Source organism: Sus scrofa, chromosome 15, assembly GCF_054392235.1.
Source record: "Sus scrofa isolate SSC_HxYL_T2T_F1_AM1 chromosome 15, Sscrofa_HxYL_maternal_Yorkshire_Landrace_v2.0, whole genome shotgun sequence".
Lineage (NCBI taxonomy): Eukaryota > Metazoa > Chordata > Mammalia > Artiodactyla > Suidae > Sus > Sus scrofa.
Genome location: NC_139397.1, coordinates 125,125,857 through 125,151,265, shown reverse-complemented (window position 1 = coordinate 125,151,265; position 25,409 = coordinate 125,125,857). Strand labels below are relative to the sequence as shown.

The window sequence follows — 25,409 nt, the reverse complement described above, 5'->3', positions numbered from 1 at the left end:
TTTTAAAATCTTTTGCTACATTTAGGTCTTAAATGCTTTAGGTTGTTTGAGATTAGGATCTCTTATGATGAGGTCTCATATGCTTTTTGGCTTAATTTCAGATTTAGCTATATAAACCAAGGAATAAATAAAATTTTAGTTACTTTTTCATAGCAGCACAAATCTTGGACCTCTGTGTGCTGAAAATAGGTATTCTTCTTGAAATCAAAAGCTGTAGTTTCTCCCTTCAGCTCTACCCTTTCTCAATTTTTTTTTAAAATTTATTTCCTAGGCTGTCCCTGCCTCCTTATAATGCATAGGATGACAGTGAAAAAGGTTCTAAATCTCATCCCTCCATAGGAGGTTAGCTCCCCAAGTATAAGCTCCTTCCACATTGTAATTGCTTTTTCAATGTCTATGTTCCCCAGAACACTGTAAGCTTCTTGAGGTCCAGGAGTGCTTCTGCCTCTTTCATTGTAGCCTTCCCAGTGTCCAGTATATCATAACCAAATATTTGTTGTGAAAAAGATACATTACATTTAGAAGGTATTGGTCTTTGGGTTAATTGATTGTGACATTGTTTTATGATCATCTTTGATAGACTTTATGAAGTCACATACATACCCCTACCCCCCTTTTTGTTTTGTTTTGTTTTTTTAGGGCTGCACCTGTGGCATAGGGAGGTTCCCAGACTAGGGGTTGATCGGAGCTACAGCTGTTGGCTTACACCACAGCCACAGCAACATCAGATCCGAGCCTCGTCTGCGACCTACACCACAGCTCATGGCAACGCCGGATCTTTAACCCACTGAGCGAGGCCAGGGATCGAACGTGCATCCTCATGGTTCCTAGTTGGATTCATTTCTGTTGCACCATCATGGGAACTCCCCCTACCCCACCCCACCTTTTTTTTTAAACAAGTCAAAAACAATAGCTTAAACAGATTAAGATCACAAGAATATTATAATCTGAATATGGTATTTGGTACTAGAGATAAATTTCCTTTGTAAAACTTTAGAACATCTTCCTTCCTCTTAACCTTTTAATGAATATCTTGGATGTGGAAACATGCAGTACATTGTTTTCTACTCATATTTTAAATAGAGGTTTTACTTTAATAAAGATGAATGAAAATTTCTGAGCATTGTGATGTACCAGTTCAACACAATTCTGATAGATGCGCATGAAATACAAATATCCACAGTTTGTAGGTGGCAGATGCAGCCCGGATCCTGCGTGGCTGTGGCATAGGCCAGCCGCTGCAGCTCCAATTTGACCCCTAGCCTGGAAGCCTCCATGTGCCGTGGGTGTGGCCCTAGAAAAAAACAAGAAAAGAAATATCCATAGCTTACCGGGTCTATAAAATGCCAATACTGCACCATGGACACAGAAGGTCTTTAAAACAAGTAAAATGGGTTTAAAATGTTTAAACAAATGTCTTTGGGTTTAAAATGTTACCCCAACTCCATTTGCCTGGGGAAATAGAGGTGAAAGCTAAGGTACAGAAAGTTTAAATGAGAATGCTTTGAGGGAGTAGTTGTATGTAGCAGGACAGGGAAAGAAGAAGAAATTAGGTTGGGATGCAGGCAGGAAAGTCCTCTGGAATTCAGAGCTTGGTTGACCAGAAGCTGGGCCGTGTTGAGGCAAGGGGGTGGAATTTATATCCTTGTGTAGATTAGTCATTGGCTCCAAGGGGCTTAACCTTGGGGTGACCCTGAAAGACGTAGCTGAGAACCATCAGCCACCAATATTCCCAGAAGCTGGGGAAATGAGTATTTCAGGGGTGTGTGTTGGGGGCGGTGAGAATACATCTGAATATTGTGCCATATGGTCCACTATAAATGTCAACAAAGTTCTGACATTTTCCTCTTATGATAAAAGCATTAATTTATTCCATAAATGTGTTGTATATGCGTGTGCGTGTGTGTGTGTTTCTCTTTATAGGGCCACACCTGCGCCAAGTGGAGGTTCCCAGGCTAGGGGTCTAATCGGAGCTGTAGCTGCCAGCCTACACCACAGCAATGCAGGATCCGAGTGGCATCTGCAACCTACACCACAGCTCAGGGCAACGCTGGATCCTTAACCCACTGAACAAGGCCAGGGATTGAACCCACAACCTCATGGTTCCTAGTTGGATTCGTTTCTGCTATGCCATGACGGGCACTCCTGCTTTCTTTTTTTTTTTTTAAATGGTCGCACCTAGCACATATGGAAGTTCCTGGGCTAGGGGTTGAATTAGAGCTGCAATCTCACAGAGACAGTGTAGGGTCCTTAAACCACTGAGGCACAAGGGGAATTCCATCTTTTTTTTTTTTTTTTTTTTTTTTTTTCCTTTTTAGGGCTGCACCTGCAGCATATGGAGGTTCCCAGCATATGGAGGTTCTCCAGCATAGGCCGGAGCTACAGCTGCCGGCCTATGCCAGAGCCACAGCAAAGCTAGATCTAAGCTATGTCTTCGACCTATGCCATAGCTCACGGCAATGCCAGATCCTTAACCCACTGAGCCAGGTCAGGGATCAAACCCACAACCTCATGGTTCCTAGTCGGATTCATTTCTGCTGTGCCACGATGGGAACTCCAAAAATAGCATTTAAAGTACTTTTAAAAGTCACTTTTTAGGAGTCCTCTTATGGCACAATGGCTTAAGGATCTGGCGTTGTCACTGCAGTGACCCAGGTTGCTGCAGTGGTATAGGTTCAATCCCTGGCCCAGGAACTTCCATGTGCTGTGAGTGTGCCCACAAAAACAATACAAAAATTAAAAATCGCTTTTTTAATGTATCAGTATTTGTAGAGGTCCTAGATATAGGGCCTGCTATAGTTGGTGAAACAAACATGTAACATGTAACAAACATGTAATTTATTCTAGTGTCAGAGAAATGGTTGGTAATTCTCCTACCCCCAGAACCTCTACCAAGACAGAAGTAGCATTTTCAAGTTCTTTAACAGTAAGGAGGCAAGATACTGCAGTGAGTAAAGAGCCTTGTTGTGGAAGGCTCTCTTAGCACTGACATGAACTGCAGGAAAGCAGGGTAATCCTCAGGTCTTTTTGTCACTTAAAAAATTGAGGATTTATTAGCATAGAGTGTCTTTCTGCTCTAAAATGTTATGCCTTTCTTTCTATAGATAAGGGTTAAATTTTAACACTGGGAAAGATGGTATACTGAAAAATTAAGTTCCCTAGCTGAGAACAACTGTTTCTCAGGGAGATTCGAAGGGAAAACTAACAGAGGTGAGAAAAGGAAGGATGATCTACTTTGTAACCTTGTGTAAGACATTTTTCTTCATATATATATATATGTATATGAAGAGAGACTGTGAAGTTTGACATAAATACTAACAACATGATATTTTTATTAACTTAGTAGATTCTTAATACTGCTTAGGAAACAACCCCCAAATATGAAGAAAACTATACTTGATAAATAATAATTTCCAATTCTCTGTACCTAGCCTGGAGATACTAACTGGTGTTTATATCTGTACTAACTTGTGTTTATCTTAACAGTCAACAGTTTCAAACAACCTGTATGTCCACAAAAGAGTGTACTGGTTAAATAAACTATGACACATCTATATGTGGGGTACTTCACACCTGTTTGACTGGGTTAGATATAAATATAGTGTAATGCAACTACTGCCAAGACAAATTCAGTGAGAAAAAGAACCAATTATGGAAAAAAGGGAGAGGGAGAATATACATTACACTTGCACGGATTGTCAACAGAAGGATATACAGACTTGCCATTTGTCCTGGTTAGTTTTTTCCAAATGTACGTATTACTTTAAAATACTAAGTTAAAAAATAATGAAGACATTTTCAAGAAAGTGAAAACTTACAGAATGGGAGAAAGTATTTGCAAATCGTATCTGATGAGGGTCTAGTATCTAGAATATATAAGGAACTCACGAAAACGTTAAAAAAATTAAGCAATGACCTGGGACAGAAGATATACAAATAGCCAACAAACACATGAAAAGATGCTCAGTATCATCAATCATTAAGGAATTACAAATCAAAATCCTAATGAGATACTCCATGAGGATGGCTAAATAACTTTTAAAAAATCAGAGTAACAAGTGTTGGCCAGGATGCAGAGAAATTAGAACACTGAAACGTCACTGGTGGGACTGTAAAATGTTGCAGCTTCTGAGGCAGTCTGGCAGTTCCTCAAGGTTAAACATGGAATTACCACATGACCCAGCAGTTCCACTCCTAGATGCATAGCCCAAAGAATTGAAAACAGGGACTCAAATACTTGCACGTGAATGTTCACTGAAGCACCATTCACAGCAGCCCGAGAATAGGAACAGAGCAGAACTGTGTTGTATACATACTTTGGAATATTATTCAGCCATAAAAAGGAATGAGGTACTGATAAACGCTAGGATGTGGAGCAACCGCAAAAGCATCTAACTGAAAGAAGCCAGACACAAAATCTTCACTTGTTACAGACCCTCATTAGATTCTAAGCCCCATTTTGGCCAGTGTGCTTAAGAAAGTTAATATGCATGAGAGGAATAGAACCCTGATTAAAGTAGTGCTTTTATGAGTTTTTGTCTTAACCAGTTTAGTGATTTAGTAGATAATGGCATCATTGACAAGGTGGAAAAGAACCAGCTGAAGAACAGATTTAGAAAAATTAAAACGTTCAGTTCTGGCCCATTTTGCAGTTGGAGTAGAGAAGGCAAATGTGTCTGGCTCAGGGATAAAAGTGTATGAACATGTTAGAACTGTTTCCTTGGTGGTGTGTCTTAGATGGAGCTTCTTGAGGACAGGGACTCTTCAGTGCCCAGAAGTGTGTTCTCAACAAGTATTTGTGAAATGAGCAAATAACAGCAAAGGTATGGATGGAGAGAAGACGGGCACTCGGTGCTTTTATTGGTCCAAGCACCTGAACACAGCCTACAAGGTCGGTCACCTTAGGTCCTGATTTGCTCAGCACAATCCTGGTTTACACTTGCTGTCCCTGTGTAATTAACACTATCATCCTTTCGCTCTCAGGAATGTCTTTGTACCATAAATTATGTGGTCCCTCTTTGCAGAAGAAAAAAAGGCATAAAATTCATGTAGTTCCTTCAATACAATGGCAAGTGTAACAAGCTTAATAAACATGGCAATTTTTAAAATGTATTTTAGAATACAGCTGCTTATTTTCAGAAACTGAATCAATAGCACAGGAGAGAATCTTTTATTCTTGTGCTTTAAGCAAAGAGCGGATTAGCCACATACCCCCCTTCCCCGTTCTTTCCATTTTATATGATCACTGAATTTTAGAATTACAAGGGGACCAAGAAGCCATCTATTCTTATCATTCTTCCAACGCAAACATGCGTTTTATGACATCAGAGATAGCCGGCCATAGGTTTCCCATTGGTTGTCTCGACAGGGCAGTAACATCTCCACATCTTCAAATAGGTACCATTCAATCTTACTGAAAAAATAAATCTAGTGCTAAAAACTAGGAATACAGGAAAATTAAGTAACTGAAGATATGTTCTTGTTGCTTGAATTAGTTTCCTGTTGCTGGGCAACACAACCTTGTGATATATTCTAACATTTCTAACATAACTTTTGCTCTGTAACAAAAGTAATAAACCCAAGTCCAAAAAATACAGCTTCACACGACTAGCAAAAACCAAAATATAGAGACCCCAGCCCCAAAAAAGAGACTTACAGAGTTTTTAAAAGCATGTTTATGTGACTGCACATAAATGTTTGTGTAAAAAGGGCATTATGACAGTTGATACCACAAAGATTACAGTAAGAAAAAGCACTTTATGACAATATTTCACAAATTCACAAGGATCACTTTAATATACAAAGCAACTGCTACCATTCTGAACACAAAGCAGCTAATATGTACATAGTGTTAATAAAATGCATTATAACTCAGTACATTTTTTTTTCTCTTTACACGATAAAGCACAAAAAGATTTAGGTAAAAAATTAAAACAGGGATGTCTCTAGAATGTAGGGAATTTTATTAGAAATGTATTTCCCTCACTATAGTTACTTATTTAGTATTCAACTCCAATAGCAACATCAGAGTTAAAAATCAATACCCTGTTTTGTGCTGATAGTTTGGGGGGGGAGGTATCCTTTACCCCAATCCTCAAGGAAAACCCAAAACCAACCAACCCCCTGGCCCAAAACCAAAAAAAAAAAAAAAAAAAAACCAAAAAAAAAAAAAAACAAAAAAACAACGAAAACCAAAACCCCCAAAACCCTAACACCTTTCTCTAGAAACTTCCCTGATTATTTTGCTTCTAGTTTCAAGTGATACAGCTAGGTTAGAAATAATTCCTTTTTTGGGTGGGGATGACAACTGATATGTGGCAAATCAGTTGGGGACGACTTTACATGGAAAACTGTGAGCTAGCACTCTGCCACCCTAATCTATATTCACAGAAAAATGTTGACAGATCATTTCCCACTTGTAATATAAATAATTTTATTACATACACAAATTGGAGTGGCACCTGGATAAAAATACAATGTCTACAAAGCATATACCAATTTTAAAAACATAAGAAAATAAAACCTCCCAAATACAATGATAGATCATTTCACTTGGCCACCTAACATAAGATCATTACCTGCAGGGATTTTCTTCCTCCCCTACCAATTTTTAAACTATCTCAGATTTACTCTCACATCTCTGAGATGCTCCTCAAACACAAGCTTGGAAATGCTATACTTCTGTAGGCAAGTATTAAATAATGCCTGTATGAAGTAGGTAAAATCTGAATTTCCTACTGTTTAACTCATTCACAGACATTTCCTGAAGATTGTTCATTTTCCTTTGACTTGCTGGTGAGAATAATTCAAAATGTATCATGTTTTGCCCAGCTAGGACCTGTATGCACAGTACCAGAATGCAGACAGGTCAATATTTTCTCTCTGTGCTAAACAACTCAGCCTGTTCATTATATCAACTTGCTTCACAGGCTTTGTTCTATTTTTTTTTCTATTTTTATTTTTTTAAAAAATAAATTTCAAGCTAAAACACCTGAAATATAATCCCTCCATTCAAATGTTATCTGGTCCCTCTTAGTTTGTTTGCCCCCTGAGGACACATACAAAGGCTTAAGCTACATTCACTAATCAGTAAGAACTTATCATAAGCAAATGAGACAGATGGAACTTCAGCACCCTGTTTGATTATTTGAAATTCTTCCATACTGACTCAGCTTCATGATATGTTCCACCCCTCCTGGGATTAGTGCCTCTCTCAGCCATTGATTCTAGAACGTCAAGGAAACCAGTTCCTAGTACATAGAATGACTGTGCAGTCAACTTAAAAAAAGTCAACATATCAACATTAAAAGGATTCAAGATGTATGTTAGCCATTCAACAAAAAGTTCTAGTTGTGCTTTGTACAACTGAGCGAACAAATCTGTCCCACAATTCTTTACCTACAGGCTTACTAATAAATAAACACACCTCACTTTCCCCCTCATCTGAAATTTAGGCAGCATTCCTTTGATGTTAACAAAGCCAATTTTAAAGTGAAAAAAATTTAATCAAATGATTACATATGTTCTCCATGATGATAATAATTGTCTTGGAAAATCTTTTACTCTTCTGGACAAATTCATGGATATCTTGGGATCCTCTAGTATTAATAGCATTAATGTTGGGGTGAGGACAAAGTCTCATTTAAAATTTGGAAATAAATACTTATTCACTTGAGTTGCTTTCCCATCTATCTTTATCCATGATGAAAAAGAGTAAGATAGGATTTGAACCCATCTTTAATTGGGCTAGTCAAATCTAATTTCCTGATTTTTTTTTTTTTTTTTTGGCAGCTATTTATAAGGCTAGCCTTTAGGTGTTAAAATATTTTAATCAGTGAAAAGTTTCCATTAAAAAGCCACATGATTTGAACAGAGGAGAAAGACAGAAAAAAATCAGCTGACAATTAATTGATGAGGGAATTTCTCAAGTTTGCTAATACCCAAACTGGGTCATTTTTAAAAGTGCAAGTTACACCCAAACATTTACAAAGAACATAATGTAAATATAATCCAAATAAATACATACCTTTTGCATTAAGTCAATGGGAAACAATATACCAACAGTTTTCAGGATTACAAAGGCCACAAATAAAGCCTCTTGAAAAAACTGAAAAGGTGTGTAACAATTATCTCTAAAAACCACTTTAATTCAAAATCTTAACTTTAAGATATTAGCCTTATTTAATCCTGCAAAATGAAACAGACTTTTGATCTTCAAAATAAAGAGACCGATTTGTGCTAATAGCTGACTGTAGTTGATCACAGAATTAAAAGCATATTAAAAATGAAAAACTTGTTTCTTCCTAATAAGCCTTTGTATGATTCCACACGTCACCCCAATGGTCAAAATGATACTAGGGATTAGGCCTGAGAGACAGAGATAAACTTCAGCCAGATGACTCCTGATTGGACAGCCTGCCTGATTGGTATTGTGCTTTCAGATACTAGCACTGCTGATGACTTACCATCAAAACATTTTCTGACAAAAATCCCTGCTCAAATGAAAACACCAAAATTTTGCCCCCAGGATGATTTTTGAAAAATCAGTGGAAGCTTTCAGAAACTATCTTCAAAATGTTCTTTCCATTGTTATAGCTGCCAGAGACAAAGCATAGAAACCAAATACTTTTGAAGCGGGGGGTGTTCAAGTGACTAGTAACATATTTAAATATCAAGCCAAAGAAAACAATAAAAAAAAAAATTCTTGGAAGAAAATTAGGACACAAATCAATCATGAGTGCTGGAGTAATGCTGTCCAAGAAACTACCAAAAGGGATGCAATAGAACACGTAAAAATGTAAAATTTCATCTGACCTCAATATACTATAATACTCAGCATTCCTGACTTAAGAGCTCTCAGAGCTTCAGATTATATACTGTATGTATATATATATGTACACTTATATTATACAAATGCCATTTCCCCCCCACCAAGAATATCTAAATGAACAGAGCACCTATGACAATATTATGGTTGCCAATATGGTACTTGAGTTTGAAAAAGAACAAACTTATGAATTACATGTTATCGGTTTTTTTTAATAATGTGAACACAATGGATCTAGCCCTTTCTAAACCACTTTTCAGTTAAACACTATCAAAGCTTGAAAACTCATAAGAGCAATATATCAAAAATAAACCCCTCCCACTTCATTTTTATTAGAGTTAATCTGTCCTATAGATAAAAGTGCCACATGGCCCTATATTGCAAAGTGAGCAATACCAAACTTGCTATTTTCTAGGCAAATCAGTAGCATATGTACAGATTCCTATGATGGTGTTTTTATTCCCTTTTGGCCAATATGAAGAGAAAAAAACATTTATAATGTGGCCGCATATGTTCTTGGCTATAAGATTTTTTAAAATTATGCTATTTTCTTCATAAAGATTCTCAAAGTTGCATGCTTAAAAACAAATACTTTTCTCCCCCAATTCTCTTAAAAAAAAAAAGTCTGCACAAAAGAGGCTTAATTTCTATTTGTATAAACTGAAATCTTCAAGTCTCTCCAAGGGTCTAAACAGATTTAGCAACAGAATATATTTCTTACCTCACCATTAAGTTAATGACTTCAAACCAGTGCAGTCACCCCCAAGGTACAAAGGACCCAGTCTATAACTTATAAATCCAACCAGCTAGTATGGATGTGACTGCCTTGATTTATCAGGGACTAAGAGAGCTACCAACTTTCTAATTAAATAGAAAGGCCTAACTTTTGAAAAACATTTCATTTGCTAAATACTAGGCAATTTTCACTTATAAAGATTATGACTTTCAAAATATTCAGTTTTGATTCATTAAGAAAGAATTCTAGTTTGTGAACAGATTTGTAATTTTGCTTGGTTTCTATTAAACAAGTTTTGGAAAACGATATATCTATGCTGGTATACAAATAACTTTTATACTATAACTTTCCCCATTAGCTCAGCAGGATAAACAACAAAATTTACAGTCGTTTGAAAGCCTTCTTGAGAATCTGGTGAATTGTCCAAATATAAGACTACATCACTCAATTCTTAGAATGATGCTCCTTCACAAACTGTTCATCCTTGAAAAAAGATAACAGTTTGTTACAAACAAAAATATACCATTTACAGATATTAAAAATCTTACTTTTCAAAATGGACCAATAATTAACACCCATATCTGCATATTTTAACACATTAATAAACTTAACAAATAACCCATGACTAAACATAAAACATTAAATTCTATAGTCTATTTTAAAAAAGGAATAACCTTCTCAAATGAGAAACTATAATCTGACATTGTCAATCTCCAATTTTTCAAAGCCATCTCAGTGTTATTATTTTTTCAAATGGTAACTCTTAAATTTATCAGGCTTAGTGAGTAGAATGAATAATAATAATTAAAAGTAGTATTGGAAACAATGCATGATACATACAAATACAGACTTTTCTAGTTAGGAGTTAAAACAGGTAGCTCCTTCACAGAATGACAAAAGTTATATAGCATTTTGGAAAGCTAATGTGTAACTATTCTTTTGAGAAGAAAACAACAACAAAAAAAGTTTTTCAAGAATGACAATCCAAATATTGTAGTACAGCAGTCATTCAAACATGTCTGAAGAAAATTATTTCCCTTGTGCATATCTAATACTGTACTTTTAAAGAACTATACCTTATAACTTTTTTCATTTAAAAGATTCACTAGATACTCTGTTAAAGTATGTTAATATGGAAAAGACTTAAAATCAGTATTTTTCTACAACACACAATATTTTACAAACAAATACATCACTTTGCTTTAACATTTTGAAGGCTTTCCTGTTGGTGGTATAAGTGCAAAGGGGAACAGTTAGAAAAATCTTTTAAAGTAAATGAGTGACAATATAAATATTTTTGAAGGCGATGACAAAAACATTTATTTAAAAACCTTGTTATATAACTCAAGGGACTGTACTAATGAGCATCTTTCTGCTAGAATTTAGTACTAAACTAAAACAGGCTTTGTATTTTTACTTTGATTTAAAGTTCAAATACCATGCTTTTTCATTCAGTTGGTTACTTCTTTAATGTATTCAAAAATGTTGAACACATACAGAACTGAATTAAGAAGCAACAACTGCCCTATGGAAGAGCTGCAGTGAATACAGAATGTTTTTAAGAACCAAGAACAAGTTTTCAGTATTGAAGAGAATGTACACAGAAAGCACTCTGAATTCATTAATTTCTTCAACACCATTCTAAAATTCTTTTTTTAGAGGGTATATCTCTTAACAATTTTACATAATTCACAATGAAAATGTGAAAACGTCAATTTGGCAATCAACACTTCTTCATTGCACCTTACTTACTTTATGCATGCGGCCCACACATTACTTCAGCTCAAGAGGCTGGGGTAATTCTGTCCCTAAGGCAATCAAGGAGCTCAGCACAAACCTTGAAATCATTAAAAAAAAAAAAAATTTTCTTTTCCTCATTTCCCCCATCAATTTACAAGTAAACAAATGATTACTTCTTGAAGGGGGTGGGGGATAAAAAGCAGAAGTCTCTTCATGATTCCTGGTGCTGAAAATTTCTTGAGGGGAGAAGTGGAGGCAGGTGTTGGAGCATTCACAGTTTAATGCAAAAGCACAAATGAATGAAATTCTGTAGTTGCTTTCAGGCAGTTTTGCGCATAGAAAAAAAGAAATGTTTAGAAAATAAAATGTTTATTTCGTCTTTCTGGTTGTGGCCAGGCCAGTCCTTTTTCCACCATAATAGGTGAAAATGTAAATCCCAAATTAATCTGATTTGTGGCAGTAAAGGTCCTTAAGTGCTTTGAGCTCCTCAATCAGTGTCTTGTTTTGGTTTTCAAGCACTGCCACTCTGTTTTCTAAACATTTCACATATTCTTTCTTCTTTCTACGACATTCTCGTGCTGCTTCCCTACAAGTAAAAAAGGACAGAAAAATTATGCAACATTTCTATATCATCTATTTTGAGTAGAAAGAATACTCAGTTGATTAAAAAAAATTTTAAAGCACCAATCTTAAATCGATGGGACAGAGGCATTGCAAGCATTTTCATATTAAATACTATTATATCTTGTAGTAGAATAAAAAACTGAAATGAACTTTAAAATAAAACTTTTTAAGAAATCTTTAGCTTGGAGATAGCCTCAAATCTTTGCAAAAATTTCTATGTAGAATTTTTTTTTTTTTTTTGCTTTTTAGGGCCACACATGTGGCATATGGAAGTTCCCAGGTTGAACTGTAGCTACAGCTGCCGGCCTACGTCATAGCCATAGTAACTCAGGATCCAAGCCTCGTCTGAGGCCTACACCACAGCTCACAGTGATGCTGGATCCTTAACCCAATGAGCGAGGAGGCCAGGGATCGCACCTGGGTTCTTGGTTACCAGTCAGATTTGTTTCCGCTGTGCCGTAACAGCAACTCCTTAATATTTTTAAGAATAGAAGAGAATGAAAAGACTCTCCCAGTGGATTGTATGGGTGAAAGAACAGATATTCAAAACACTGAAGCCAGCTAGATAGCCCAGAAATAGACTGATAAAAATACAGTCAATTAAATTTCGACAAAAGTACAAGGGGTAGCATAGAGAAAGGATAGTCTTTTATTAAACAAATAGTTCAGGAACAAACAGGTGGCCATATGGAAAAATGAACCTTGAAACTCTTCACACCTTATAAAAAAGTTAACTCAAAACGGATCACAGACCTAAATGTAAAACATAAAATTATAACACCTGACGGAGAGCAGTTGGAATGTTCATCCATTGTTGGTGGAAAGGCAAAATGGTACAGCCACTCTAAGAAACAGTTTGGCAGTTTCTTACAAAGTTAAATATACACTTACCATTCTATCCACTCAGGCCACTCCTAGATATTTACTCAAGTGTATTGAAAGTTCATACAAAAACCTATATGTAAGTAAGCATTTCTACTAACTTTATTCATAATCCTCCCAAACTGGAAACAACTAATGAACTTCAAGGTAAATGAATAAGCCATATCTATACAATAGAATACCAGGTATAAAACCAACTACTGATCCGTGCAACACTATCAATGAATCTTAAATGCATTCTGCTAAATAAAAGAAGCCAGATCCAAATGGTTACATACTGTATTTACATGAGATTCTGGAATAGATAAAAAAAAAAAAAAAAAAAAAAAAAAAAGATGCAAACAGTTCAGTGGCTTCCAGGGGCAATAAGGTATCCTAAGAGATTCTTTTTATCTAAGGTCTTTTTTTTTTTTTTTTGGCTTTCTGTCTTTTCAGGGCCTCACCCTAGGCATATGGAGGTTCCCAGGCTAGGGGTCTAATTGGAGCTGTTGCTGCCAGCCTACACCACATTCACAGCAACAGGGGATCCAAGCCACGTCTGCAACCTACACCACAGCTCACGGCAATGCCGGATCCTTAACCCACTGAGCGAGGCCAGGGATCAAACCCGCAACCTCATGGTTCCTAGTCGGATTTGTTTCCACTGTGCCACGATGGGAATGCCTTTTTTTTTTTAAATAGCTGCACCAGTGGCATATGCAAGTTCCCAGGCCAGAGAATGAATCTGAGCCACAGCTGCAGAAAGGTCAGATTATTTAACCCACTGTGCTGGCCCGGGATAGAACCTGCACCCCCAGAGACCTGACTGGCTATAGTTAGGTTCTTAACCCAGTGTGCCACAAGTAGGAACTCCACAAGAGATTTTTTTTTAGAGTAGTATAAATGTTTTGCATGGCACTGTGATGGCAGATATATAACACTATACGTCTGTCAATCCCATAGGTAGAACTATACAGCACAAAGTAATGGAAATTTATTTTAGTTTTTTCTTTTTCCTTTTTAGGGCCGCACCAGTGGCACATGAAGTTTCTGAGCTAGGGGCGAATCAGAGCTGCAGCTGAGGCCTAAACCACAGCAAGCTGGATCTGAGCTCCATCTACAACCTATAACACGGGTTGTGGCAATGCTGGATTCTCAATCCACTAAACAAGGCCAGGCACTGAATCCACATTCTCATGGACACTATGTTGGGTTCTTAACCTGCTGAGCCACAAGAGGAATTCCAAAGTAATGAAAATTTAAAAATAAAAGCTAGGATTATCGGGGAATCCCAGAACTGAATGAAGACATTGAAAAATCTAACTGTACTGTAAATGTATGACATTACCTCACTGAAGAGGGTGGAGAAAAAAGCAGCAGACTTAAGGAACTCTGAAAACAATGCTTTGCCTAGTTCTTTAGGGCTAAACACAGAAAGAATTATACATAAATACTATATTGTAAATTTGTTTCTCAAAGGAGTACAAGTTAGCAATTATGAAACTATTTTATATAATACTAGAGTTTACAAATATATAAATAAACTGTCCTTAATGGGAAGCCAGGTTTCTGTCAGAGAACCAAGTCACAAATAAGCAAAGGGAGGGAGGGTTAAAATGAACCCTGTAGTTACAGATTACAGAATCAGAGGGATCAGTACAAATATACTTAAACACACACATACATACACACTTGCTAGCTTTGTCTTGGGAGAGGGCCTGTGAAATTGTAACAGCAAAGAGCACATCTAATGCCCAGCTGATTTCTATATACCATTTTTCAATGAAAGAAACCAGAGGTTGGGAGTTCCCGTCGTGGCGCAGTGGTTAACGAATCCAACTCTAGGAACCATGAGGTTGCAGGTTCGATCCCTGGCCTTGCTCAGTGGGTTAAGGATCCGGCGTTGCCGTGAGCTGTGGTGTATGCTGCAGATGCGGCTCGGATCCGGCGTTGCTATGGCTCTGGCGTAGGCCAGCGGCTATGGCTCCAATTCGACCCCTAGCCTGGGAACCTCCATATGCTGTGGGAGCGGCCCAAGAAATGGCAAAAAAAACCAAAAACAAACAAATAAAAAGAAACCAGAGGTTATATAAGAAATGGCAGATTTCAAGGCTAAAACAGGGAAAACACAAGATGAGATGTTGAGCTTGAATGATCCCGTAGTAGTGCCAGAAAGTAAAGACGTGCTTAAAGAAAAATAAGACGTCATCCAAAGGACACAGAAATCAACTTGGAGGAGCTCCCAATGGCCAAAGCTGGAATAATCTTAACAATAACATAAATAATACTGAATTACAGCCCCAAGAATAAAGCAAAAATCCATAAGCCCATACTGATATAAATAAGTACACAGGGAAGGGACAAACTTCCCTTATAGAAGAATTCCAGTTAATAGTGGGGAAATAGAAAATCCTCATTAGAATATCACAGAAATAACTACTGCAGGAAAAATTCACCTGTGACTACTAAAATTAATGGGGAAAACTTTAAAGAGAAATATCTCCTTTCTAGGAGGTAGAGTTTAATTCTGCTCCCTTTGAATGTGGGTTAGACTTAGTGACTTGTTTCTAAGGAACAGAATATATAAAGAAAGATATAACTCTGCAGTGGGGACACCTGGATGGCACTTTAACCAAATACTCAAGAGCTACTGATGCCAATAATAAGTTATGTTAGCATACACTCCCTGATATGATGTGACAAGGAAGGCACACCACACCTCAGTTGTATTCTTCCCCCAAATCCATTATCTCCATTACAAAGGTAATCACACAAGCTCAAACTGAGGGATATTCTGAAAGAAACTTGACTACTATTCAAAATGACAAGGCCATGAAAGACAAGGAAAAAACTGCTACAGAGATGGAGGAGGTGAGGAACTGTGATGACTAAATGTAATGTTGGATCCTAGATTGCACTCTGGAAGGGAAAGGAATAGAAAGGAATAACTGAGGAAATTCTAATAAAATGGAGAGTTAAGAGTATTATACCACAATAAATACTATGTTAATTAGCATTCACTATATATGACAGAATGTTAAGTTTTGATAAACACAGCCTGATTAATATGCTAAAATTAAAGGCAACTGGATAAAGAGTATCTGGAACTCTACATTCTTCTTACAACTGTTCTTGTAAGCTAAAATTATTTCAAAGTTAAAAATCAAAAACTGCATGCTAAAAATACGTTATTTTCACGTACATATATATACATATTAAGGGAAAAAGTTATACTCCAGGATGTTAATATTTTTAGTGACACAATTAGTGGTAATTAAATATCCCCCCCCCTTTTTTGGTTCAACTGCAAATATATTTCTGGTAGCCTTTAGCTGGGGCATGTTAATACAGTGCATACAACACCTGTGGTTTCCCAAAAGTGATGATTAAATATCTTTTTTTTCCTGCTTTTTTAGGGCCGCAGCCACAGCATATGGAGGTTCCCAGGCTAGGCGGCAAATCAAAGCTACAGCTGCCAGTCTACACCACAGCCACAGCAATGCAGGATCTGAGCCGTGTCTGCAACCTACACCACAACTCACAGCAATGCCGGATCCTCAACCCCCTAAGTGAGGCCAGGGATCAAACCCCAACCTCATGGTTACTAATCAGATTCATTTCCACTACGCCACAACAGGAGCTTCAAGTTATGTTTTCTAATGTGCTTATAATGTGTGTTTTACTTCTGTAATAAACACAAATAAAAATGGGATAATATATATTCTTTGGTAAGGTTACTGCTCTTTTCCACTATGAACATTCTCCTATCTCAATCTTTTTTTTTTTTTTTTTTTTTTGAATTTTGTCTTTTTAGGGCCGCATTCGTGGCATATGGAGGTTTCCAGGCTAGAGGTCCAATTGGAGCTGTAGCTGCCAGCCTACACCACAGCCACAGCAACGCCAGATCCGAGCTGTGCCTGCAACCTACACCACAGCTCACGGCAACTCTGGATCCTTAACCCACTGAGCTGAGCAAGGCCAGGGATCAAACCCGCAACCTCATGGTTCCTAGTCAGGTTCGTTAACCACTGTGCCACTATGGGAACTCCATATCTTCATTTTTAATGGTTGATTTCTTACAGCTGAATGGATGTGCCTTAAATTACACAGCATACACTGTTTTGAATTTTCAAATTTTTGAACCCCATTTCTAATCCATTCTCTTTGAATTTGCCTATCCATATCCTTAATCATCAGTCTACTGACTTTGTTAAAATGTTTCTAGTTTGGTGTTTGCTTTGTTACTTTATCTTTTCCTCAGCTAATCAAAGGTTTTATATTTTTAGACTCAAACCTATTAACCATTTCCTTTATTATTTCTGCTTTTAGGAAACCTATTAAATTCTTCCTAAAATCTAAAATTGTAAGACAGGAGTGGTGGGTTGTATTGCTTCCAAAATTTTGTACTTCTCCTCCACCCTGTGGGAAGAGCACACACCCCTGTTTCAGTGACATTTGGCTTGTCCTTGTCTGTGCTTCGGCCAGTGGTACTCCCAGTGGACGTGTTCACCAGAATCAAAGAGATACTTTAAAAAGCAGTGCCCCTTTCCCTTATGCTACAAGAATGACAGGTCTCAAAAGAGATACTTCTCCTTGGGCTGGCAGCATGTGGAGATGAACCACAGCAGCTGACTTGCAGTTGCCAAAATAACGCAAGTGAGGAAGAAATCTTTGTGGTTCTGTAAGACACTGAGATTTTATTTTTCTGTTACCACAGCAACACAATTTAACTATCCATACCTTCTTACCACTTCATTTTTGAGTAAATGGCAATTTTTAGATTACAGGCTTTGAGGATCAATTTTTTTGTTTTCTTTTGCAGCCGCCCCTGCAGCACTGAAGTTCCCGGGCTAGGGATCAAATCTAAGCCAGAGCTGTGACCTACGCCACAGCTGCAGCCAACGCCAGATCTTTAACCCACTGTGCCAGGGTGGGGATTGAACTGGTACCTCCACAGAGACAAGCCGGATTATCAACCCACTGTGCCATTACGTGAACTCCTACAACTTTTCCTTACCAAAGTTTAGTTTAAGAGGATAAGCTGTGTTTGAGGTGCATAAGGGATGTTCATCATGGTGAACATGTCCAGGAGGAGAGTGCTTCTCTAACTTTTCCACTTAAGTATCCACAGTGGCAGAGGAAATGAAACGTGGGGCACGGTCCAAAGCAGCTGTTACTAATGCGAGTTTAAATCTTTAATTTTATGTTTATTTGAGCAAAATAAAAATTCAAGGAATGCACACCATGTCTTGCCTCTTGGGACTACATTCTTCCAGCACACTGCCATGTGTTTCCAGCTTGAGTGGCAGAGCGGATGACTGCTGCATACCGGAATCTGGGAGGCAGAATGTGCACAGGCTTTGGTGCCAGACCCAGCCTCATCTTTTAGTTCAACCTATTTCTTAAAAGGTGCGACCTTTGGCAAGATATTTAACTTTTTTAGAACCATATGTCCTCTGTAAAGTGGAGATGAGTTTCTCTCTCATTGTAGGCAAAATTAATAAAATACGTAAAGAAATGAAGTATAGTGTCCAGCACACACTGGGCTCTAAATAAATAATACCTCAAGGGAGAAAGGTCAAAGACAGAATATATACAACTAGGAAGTATCGGCAGACAGCTGATGATATATGGGTATGGATGCAAGTTTCAAGGAAAACCTGAAAGGCAGTCAGAAAGCCAGGTGAGTAAGCCTAGAGTTGAGGGAAAGAAGCAGTCAGAAAGCCAGGTGAGTAAGCCTAGAGTTGAAGGAAAGAAGCAGTCAGAAGTGTCAAATACTCCCAGAAAAATAAAATGAAATGAGAAGAATACATATAGGAGTGAGGTAGGCATGTAAGCCAGATTCTAATGAATGGAGGTTGGAAAAGTAGAAGCAGCAGTAATCTGAGAATAAAGGGAAAAGGGGGCTATAACAGAGACAATAGGAAGTTTCCTTACAGTGAAATTAAAGCCAAGCCAAAGTATTTTATTAAAGCATCCACATAAGCCAAGTAGCTTCTCTGAAGATCTCAGGCAAGGAAAGGTTGTTAGCAACTGTAGCTATGAATGTATGCCCTGTCCCCAACATGGTGTGGGGGTGGGAATCATAAAGAGAGAAAAAGGAAAATTTGGCACACCAGTCAAATTAATGAGTTTTCATAAATGTGCAGCTTTCTGCATAACAGAGCAGACGAGAAGCTACACAGTGCTGCTGCCTCAACCAATATGATTACGCTGCTTAAAGTCTTTTCTATGTAAGAGGAAATGTTTCTGTTACACAGAGCCAAACTATACAGACGTAATCTGAAGTCCTTCTGTTGTTTTCATAATCAGGAGATTTATTTTCTACCTGATTGTCTGCTGAGAACTGGTTTCTTTAGTAAATACTGTTATCTTAAATTTTATAATCTAGTCTTGTTTTTTAATCAGACATGGTTTTAAATTTTAAAGTGTTAAAAAAATAAAAAGTGTTAAACATTTCCTTACATTTTAAAGCTTAGAGTTTAAATGCATAGTTTAATTCATATTTTCAAATACATTTAAACATGAATATGCCTTTTATGCTTCTGTTTATTATTGTAACGTAAATAAAGAAAATCACAGACGGTGCAGCACAAATAAAATAAGTTAGCTTGTTTCCAACTCTTTTCCTAATATCCGAGAAAAAACTGCCATTTCTCATAGCTTAGATGTAATTCTGTAACAGGAATATTTTAGAAATGAAAGGCTGATCTGAGTTGAAACATGAAATTCCATAAAAACAGACATTTCAACAGAGCACTGCAGTTACAAAGGACTTTCAAGAGTTCCTGTTGTGGCTCAGTGGTAACAAATCCGACTAGCAATGATAAGGATGTGGGTTCAATACCTGGCCTTGCTCAGTGGGTTAAGAATCCGGCATTGCCTAGCTGTAGTGTAGGTCGCAGCTGTAGGCTTGGATCCCAGGTTGCGGTGGCTGTGGTGTAGGCAGGCAGCTGCAGCTCTGATTTGACCCTCAGCCTGAGAATTTCCATATGCTGCAGGTGTGGCCCTAAAAAGCAAAACAAACAAACAAAATCAAAGTACTTTCAAAGGAATTATCTTATTTGATCCCTAAAGCAACCCCCTGGGTGGGTAGTGAGATTGTGTTTTAGAAAGGAGAGAACTGAGGTTAGGAAGGTTATGTCCTTCCAAAGTCATGGTGAAAAGGGTAGATCTAGGACCTGAATCCAGATCCTCTCTAAATTCAATCTCTAGGTTTCTTTCGCTTTATTATAACATTTGAAGAATCTTCGGATGAATAGCAGAGGGGTATTTTCATAGTTTCAAACTTTCAATATCTTTATTTTCATTTTCCTTGGTTTGTCTTCGGTTATTTATGTATCTTAAGCTAACTAAGTATTTAAAACCGAAGCTAAAAGGAGTTCCCGTGATGGCGCAGTGGTTAACGAATCCGACTAGGAACCATGAGGTTGTGGGTTTGATCCCTGCCCTTGCTCAGTGGGTTAAAGGATCCAGCATTGCCATGGCTCTGGCGTAGGCTGGTGGCTATAGCTCCGATTTGACCCCTAGCCTGGGAACCTCCATATGCCACGGGATCGGCTCAAGAAAAACACAAAAAGACAAAAAAAAAAAAAAAAAAAAAAAACTAAGCTAAAAAAAAAAAAATACTAAGATAAATATAAATAAATAAAAGAATTTTTTATTGTTTTTGATGATAAAACCATTTAAAGTTATGAAGTTACTTTAAGGAGTAGCTTTGCCCATATTTAATAAATTTTTGATATGTAGCATTTTCATTTTTGAAGACTAACTCTTAAGATTTTTGTGTTAAACTGTTATTTTGAGTAAAGATAATAAGCATTAAAACTTGGACCGGCCATTATGCATTTACCTTATTACAAATATATTTAACATAAATAAAGCCTAACATTTAATTTTAACATATACACATAATACTCTTGATCTTCTTAAATATTACTCATGATAGGAAACAATTTTTAAATAACCTAGCTAGAGCAATAGTGAAAATACAGCAAAATTGTGCATTAAATCTCCCATGGGGAGACCGCATGAAAAACAACTACTCTATCATCAGAGATTGACCCACAATCCCATTAGCCATCTCATAAGTGCAGCTTATGAAAGAAAGAAGTTTCAACAAGGTCCATCAATTCTACCAGAAAAAAAACAAAAAAAACAAAAAAAACATCTCAATGCAAAGATCCTATTGTTGGCAGATGTTAAAGACACATGTCTGGCAGAATCTGAAGGGTACCTGACTGACAACAATCTAAGTAAATGCAATATGCGTACCTGTTCTTCATTAGGCGGACCTCTCTCTTTCGCGCTGCTTCTTCAGCAGGCTGTGTGGGAAGTGCTGGAGAGGATGCCATAACAACTCCCGGGGCGATGGTGCTAGTGGGTGCTGTGCGAATTTGGTATGTCTGTACATCTCCAGAGGCAGCTGAAAAGAAAAATAGTGAGCATGGTGTAAGACACCAAAGCACTGTGACCTGGGAAAACTACATGTGCCAATCAATCTGAACATACATTTTGGATTAAAAGGAAAAAAAGGAACAGATGATTCTGACTAAAATGTTGAGAGAATCAGCACTCTTTGGGACATTACTGAGAAATAATTCCCAATTTAGTGTATTTATTAGTATAGTCATTTGGATGAAAGAGGTCTTAACCTGTGTCTGCTGGGTCTTACATTTCTCTCTCAACGGAATGTGATTCTGTTCTGTTGTAAACATGCTTACCAACCTTAAGTCTAAAAGGTAAGTAGGACTCAGCTTGAGTGATCTTCCTAGATATAGTCCTCAATGTCCTCCTTTGATATTGGTAAATTCATATTAAAAAATTTCAAGTAGACTCTTGCCACGACATAAAAACGACCATGATTTTTCATAAGATAGCAAAATGGAAGAGAAAATAAAGCATTATGGTCAACTATTATAAATTTCTAATTGTAACAAAAGTGAAAGTATGAAAAAGTGTACCATAACCATAATGCCAATTATGTTATCTGTAAGCAATGTTTTAATGTAAATTATAATGGCTAAATAAACTTTATTTTTCTAACGAAATGATACATCATTTGTGAAAAGAAATAAATCACTATTTGTCAAACCACTTTTAAAAACAGCTTAATATATGCCCTCCTAAGAATAAGAAACCTAACATTATTTGAGAGAATTTGAAGCTCTTTATGAAGTCATCCATTTGTATTAATATCAATTAAAACGTGGAGTTTGAGTGGAAAAGATTTATATACTAAACATGTTACCATCTTCAAACTGACGTTCAGAATTCAAATTCACTGACATCCTGCTTTACAATTTTTGAGTACCTGCATGTAAAGTGAAAAGGTGTTTTACTCCCATTAATAAGCAAAATATTATCTTCTTCAAATATTATTTGTTTAGTAACAGAATATATTCTGTAAAAACATTAGGGCCTTTTAAATAAATTATGACTCTCTAGTGGGTGTTTCAGGATTACTCAAAATTAATCCACAGTGAAGGGGCACACCTGTCATTACCTAACAGAGGTAAAACACTATTAATGAAAATATTTTTAGAAGCAGATTTATTATTCCAATAAAATTTTTAAAAAGACTATTCCCTAAATATGTAAATTTTAAATCTGGCATAAATCATATTTTAAAATATTCAAATGAACTCAAAGAAAGATGATTAACTCCTACTCATAAAGATTCCTGAAACAAAATATGAAGAAAATTTAAAAATTAAAAGTAAAGAGAAAAAAGCTATTTCTACAATTCATCAAGGATTTAATGATAACTTTTGCTTAGAGAGCAGCAGACTTGCATGCTGGTATAAGCTTTTTCAGAATATAATGCTTGTTTTCTTCCTTGGTTTTGGCCTCAGCTGTGACCTACGCCATAGCTGCAGCAATGCCCGATCCTTAACCCACTGCTCTGGGCTGGGGGATCAAACCTGTGCTGCCTCAGAGACAACTTTAATTCTTTCTTTTGAAATAAAAACTGATGATCTTAGAAATGAAGATATAAATTTCTTTTGACTACAAAGCATAAAAACAAAATTTTGAACTTCCAAGTTTCTCATCAGTGATTAAGTTCAACTTTTCATCTGACACATGAAAAAAGATAAGGCCCAGGGAGACTGGGTCTTATTCAAGGTCACAGAGCAAAGCTACATAGTTAGATTTACAATCTAGCTTTTCTAACTACTAAAATTTTATTGCCTTTGCCTCTAATTTACCCCATTTCTCCTATAACCAAAAAAAGTGCTATAATTTTAAAACTAAAAATAGTTGTTTTTATGCCATGACATTTTGGTCCAGTTGGAATAATGGAAGAAGAGCTCATGAAAAATATTATCTATAACAAAGAAAAATAAACTATACTTTAATGGTGCTTTGCAGTATCATACTTACTTTTTCTGAGTTTATAAAATTTTAACCTCTCAAAGAATTTACCACACCTGTGAATTTTGAATTCTCTTACCTTGAACAACAACTTGGTTGCTGGGCACCAAGATCTGCTGTCCATCAGTGGTCTGGGCATACTGTAGGATGGTAGTACCCGGCTGAGTGGCAGCTGCATTGGTCATGGTTAATGTCTGCAGGCCTTGTACCCCATCGGTACCATTGTTGGCCAGCTGAATTGCTCCTCCCTGGGTAATGGCAACTAAAACCCAATGGATTTTACTGTTACAAGTTTAATTAATACCATGTAAGACTTATACACACACTAAATTCAAAGCAGACATAATTTGTAAGACATAATCTAAAGCCCAGAATTAAACCCACGCACCTACAGCCAACTCATCTATGACAGAGGAGGCAAGAATACACACTGGAGAAAGGACAGCTTGTTCAAGAAGTGGTGCTGGGAAAACTGGACAGCCACATGGAAAAGAATGAAATTAGGACACTCTCTAACACCATACACAAAAATAAACTCCAAATGGATGAAACACCTAGATATAAGACCAGACACTATCAAACTCTTAGAGGAAAACAGAGGCCAAACACTCTCTGACATAAACAACAGCAACATCTTCTCAGATCCACCTCTTAGAGTATTGACAATAAAAACAAAAATAAACAAATGGGACCTAATCAAACTGAAAAGTTTCTCCACAGCAAAGGAAACCCTAAACAAAATGAAAAGACAACCCACAGAATGGGAGAAAATCTTTGCAAGTGAATCAACTGACAAGGGATTCACCTCCAAAATTTACAAACACCTTCTGCAGCTCCACACCAAAAAAACAAACCACCCCATCCAAAAATGGGCAGAAGATCTAAACAGACAGTTCTCCAAAGAAGACATACAGATGGCCGAGAAACACATGAAAAGATGTTCAACATCACTCATTATTAGGGAAATGCAAATCAAAACCACGCTGAGGGACCACCTTACACCAGCCAGAATGGCCATCATCCAAAAGTCTACAAACAAGAAGTGCTGGAGAGGGTGTGGAGAAAAAGGAACCCTAGTACACTGTTGGTGGGATTGTAAGTTGGTGCAACCATGGTGGAAAACAGTATGGAGATGCCTCAGAAAACTAAACATAGAACTACCATTTGATCCAGCAATCCCACTCCTGGGGATCTACCCAGAGAAAACCACGACTCGCAAAGACACATGTACTCCAATGTTCATTGCAGCACTATTTACAATAGCCAAAACATGGAAACAACCTCAGTGTCCATCGACAGAGGAGTGCATCAAGAAGATGTGGTACATATACACAATGGAATATTACTCAGCTATTAAAAAGAATGAAATATCTGCATTCTTAGCAACAGGGATGGACCTAGAAACTATCATGCTAAGTGAAGTCAGCCATACAATGAGACATGACATCAAATGCTTTCACTGACATGTGGAATCTGAAAAAAAGGACAGACTGAACTTTGCAGAATAGATGCTGACTCGCAGACCTTGAAAAACTTATGGTCTACGGAGGAGACAGTTTGGGGGGTGGGGGGATGTGCTTGGGTTATGGGATGGAAATCCTATGAAATTGGATTGTTATGATCATTATACAACTACGGATGTGATAAATTTATTTGAGTAATAAAAAAATTAGACATAATCTAAGAGAAATTAATACAGCAAATAACATTACTGGGACGGATTTTATTTTCTTTGGGCCCGCACCTGCAGCATATGGAGGTTCACCGGCTAGGGGTTGATTCGGAGGTAAGCCACCAGCCTACACCACAGGTACAGCAACACCAGATCTGAGCTGCGTCTGTGACCTACAACACAGCTCACGGCAACGCCGGGTCCGTAACCCACTGATAGAGGCCAGGGATCGAACCTGCATCCTCATGGATGCTAGCCAAGATGGATTTTATATACTCAAGTAACTTTCTGCTCAGAAAACCTAATCCAATTTCTAGAACATCAATGTACTCTATGAATGACATTATAATTTATAATAAGGTCTTTTAATAATCTTACAAAAATACATAAATGAGAGAATATTAAATACTTTTTGAAGTTATTTGGTTCAAAGAAGGCACCATTCTGTGATCTATACTCCTTCATTCTGGCATTAACTACAAATATTTTTCTTTTTTATGTTCATGTACTTATTAGCACAGATATGGGCATGTAATAGACACCCAATAAATGACTGTTTAAGTGCATAATTAATA

At 37.1% G+C, this 25,409-nt stretch overlaps 1 protein-coding gene and 1 long non-coding RNA gene across 9 annotated transcripts in view; one reads left to right on the top strand and one right to left on the bottom strand.

The window, feature by feature from the left end:
- Positions 1 to 5,657: 5,657 nt before the first annotated feature.
- CREB1 (cAMP responsive element binding protein 1) overlaps positions 5,658 to 25,409 on the bottom strand; it is a 67,834-nt gene continuing 48,082 nt past the window's right edge. For 4 of the 8 annotated variants that reach the window (XR_002339129.2, XR_002339130.2, XR_014828814.1 and 1 more), the window contains 4 exons: positions 23,242 to 23,424; positions 21,063 to 21,213; positions 11,316 to 11,889; positions 5,658 to 10,046 (listed from right to left, as the gene is read on the bottom strand). Coding sequence is in view for 4 of the 8 variants with exons in the window: in NM_001361427.1 (NP_001348356.1) it covers positions 11,745 to 11,889; positions 21,063 to 21,213; positions 23,242 to 23,424 (479 nt within the window). In the remaining 4 variants the exon portion in view is untranslated. 8 annotated transcript variants of the gene reach the window in all.
- Positions 13,813 to 20,414, top strand: LOC146396112 (uncharacterized). Its single transcript, XR_014829133.1, has 3 exons — positions 13,813 to 13,995; positions 16,801 to 19,664; positions 20,265 to 20,414. It is a non-coding gene; the product is annotated as an uncharacterized LOC146396112 (long non-coding RNA).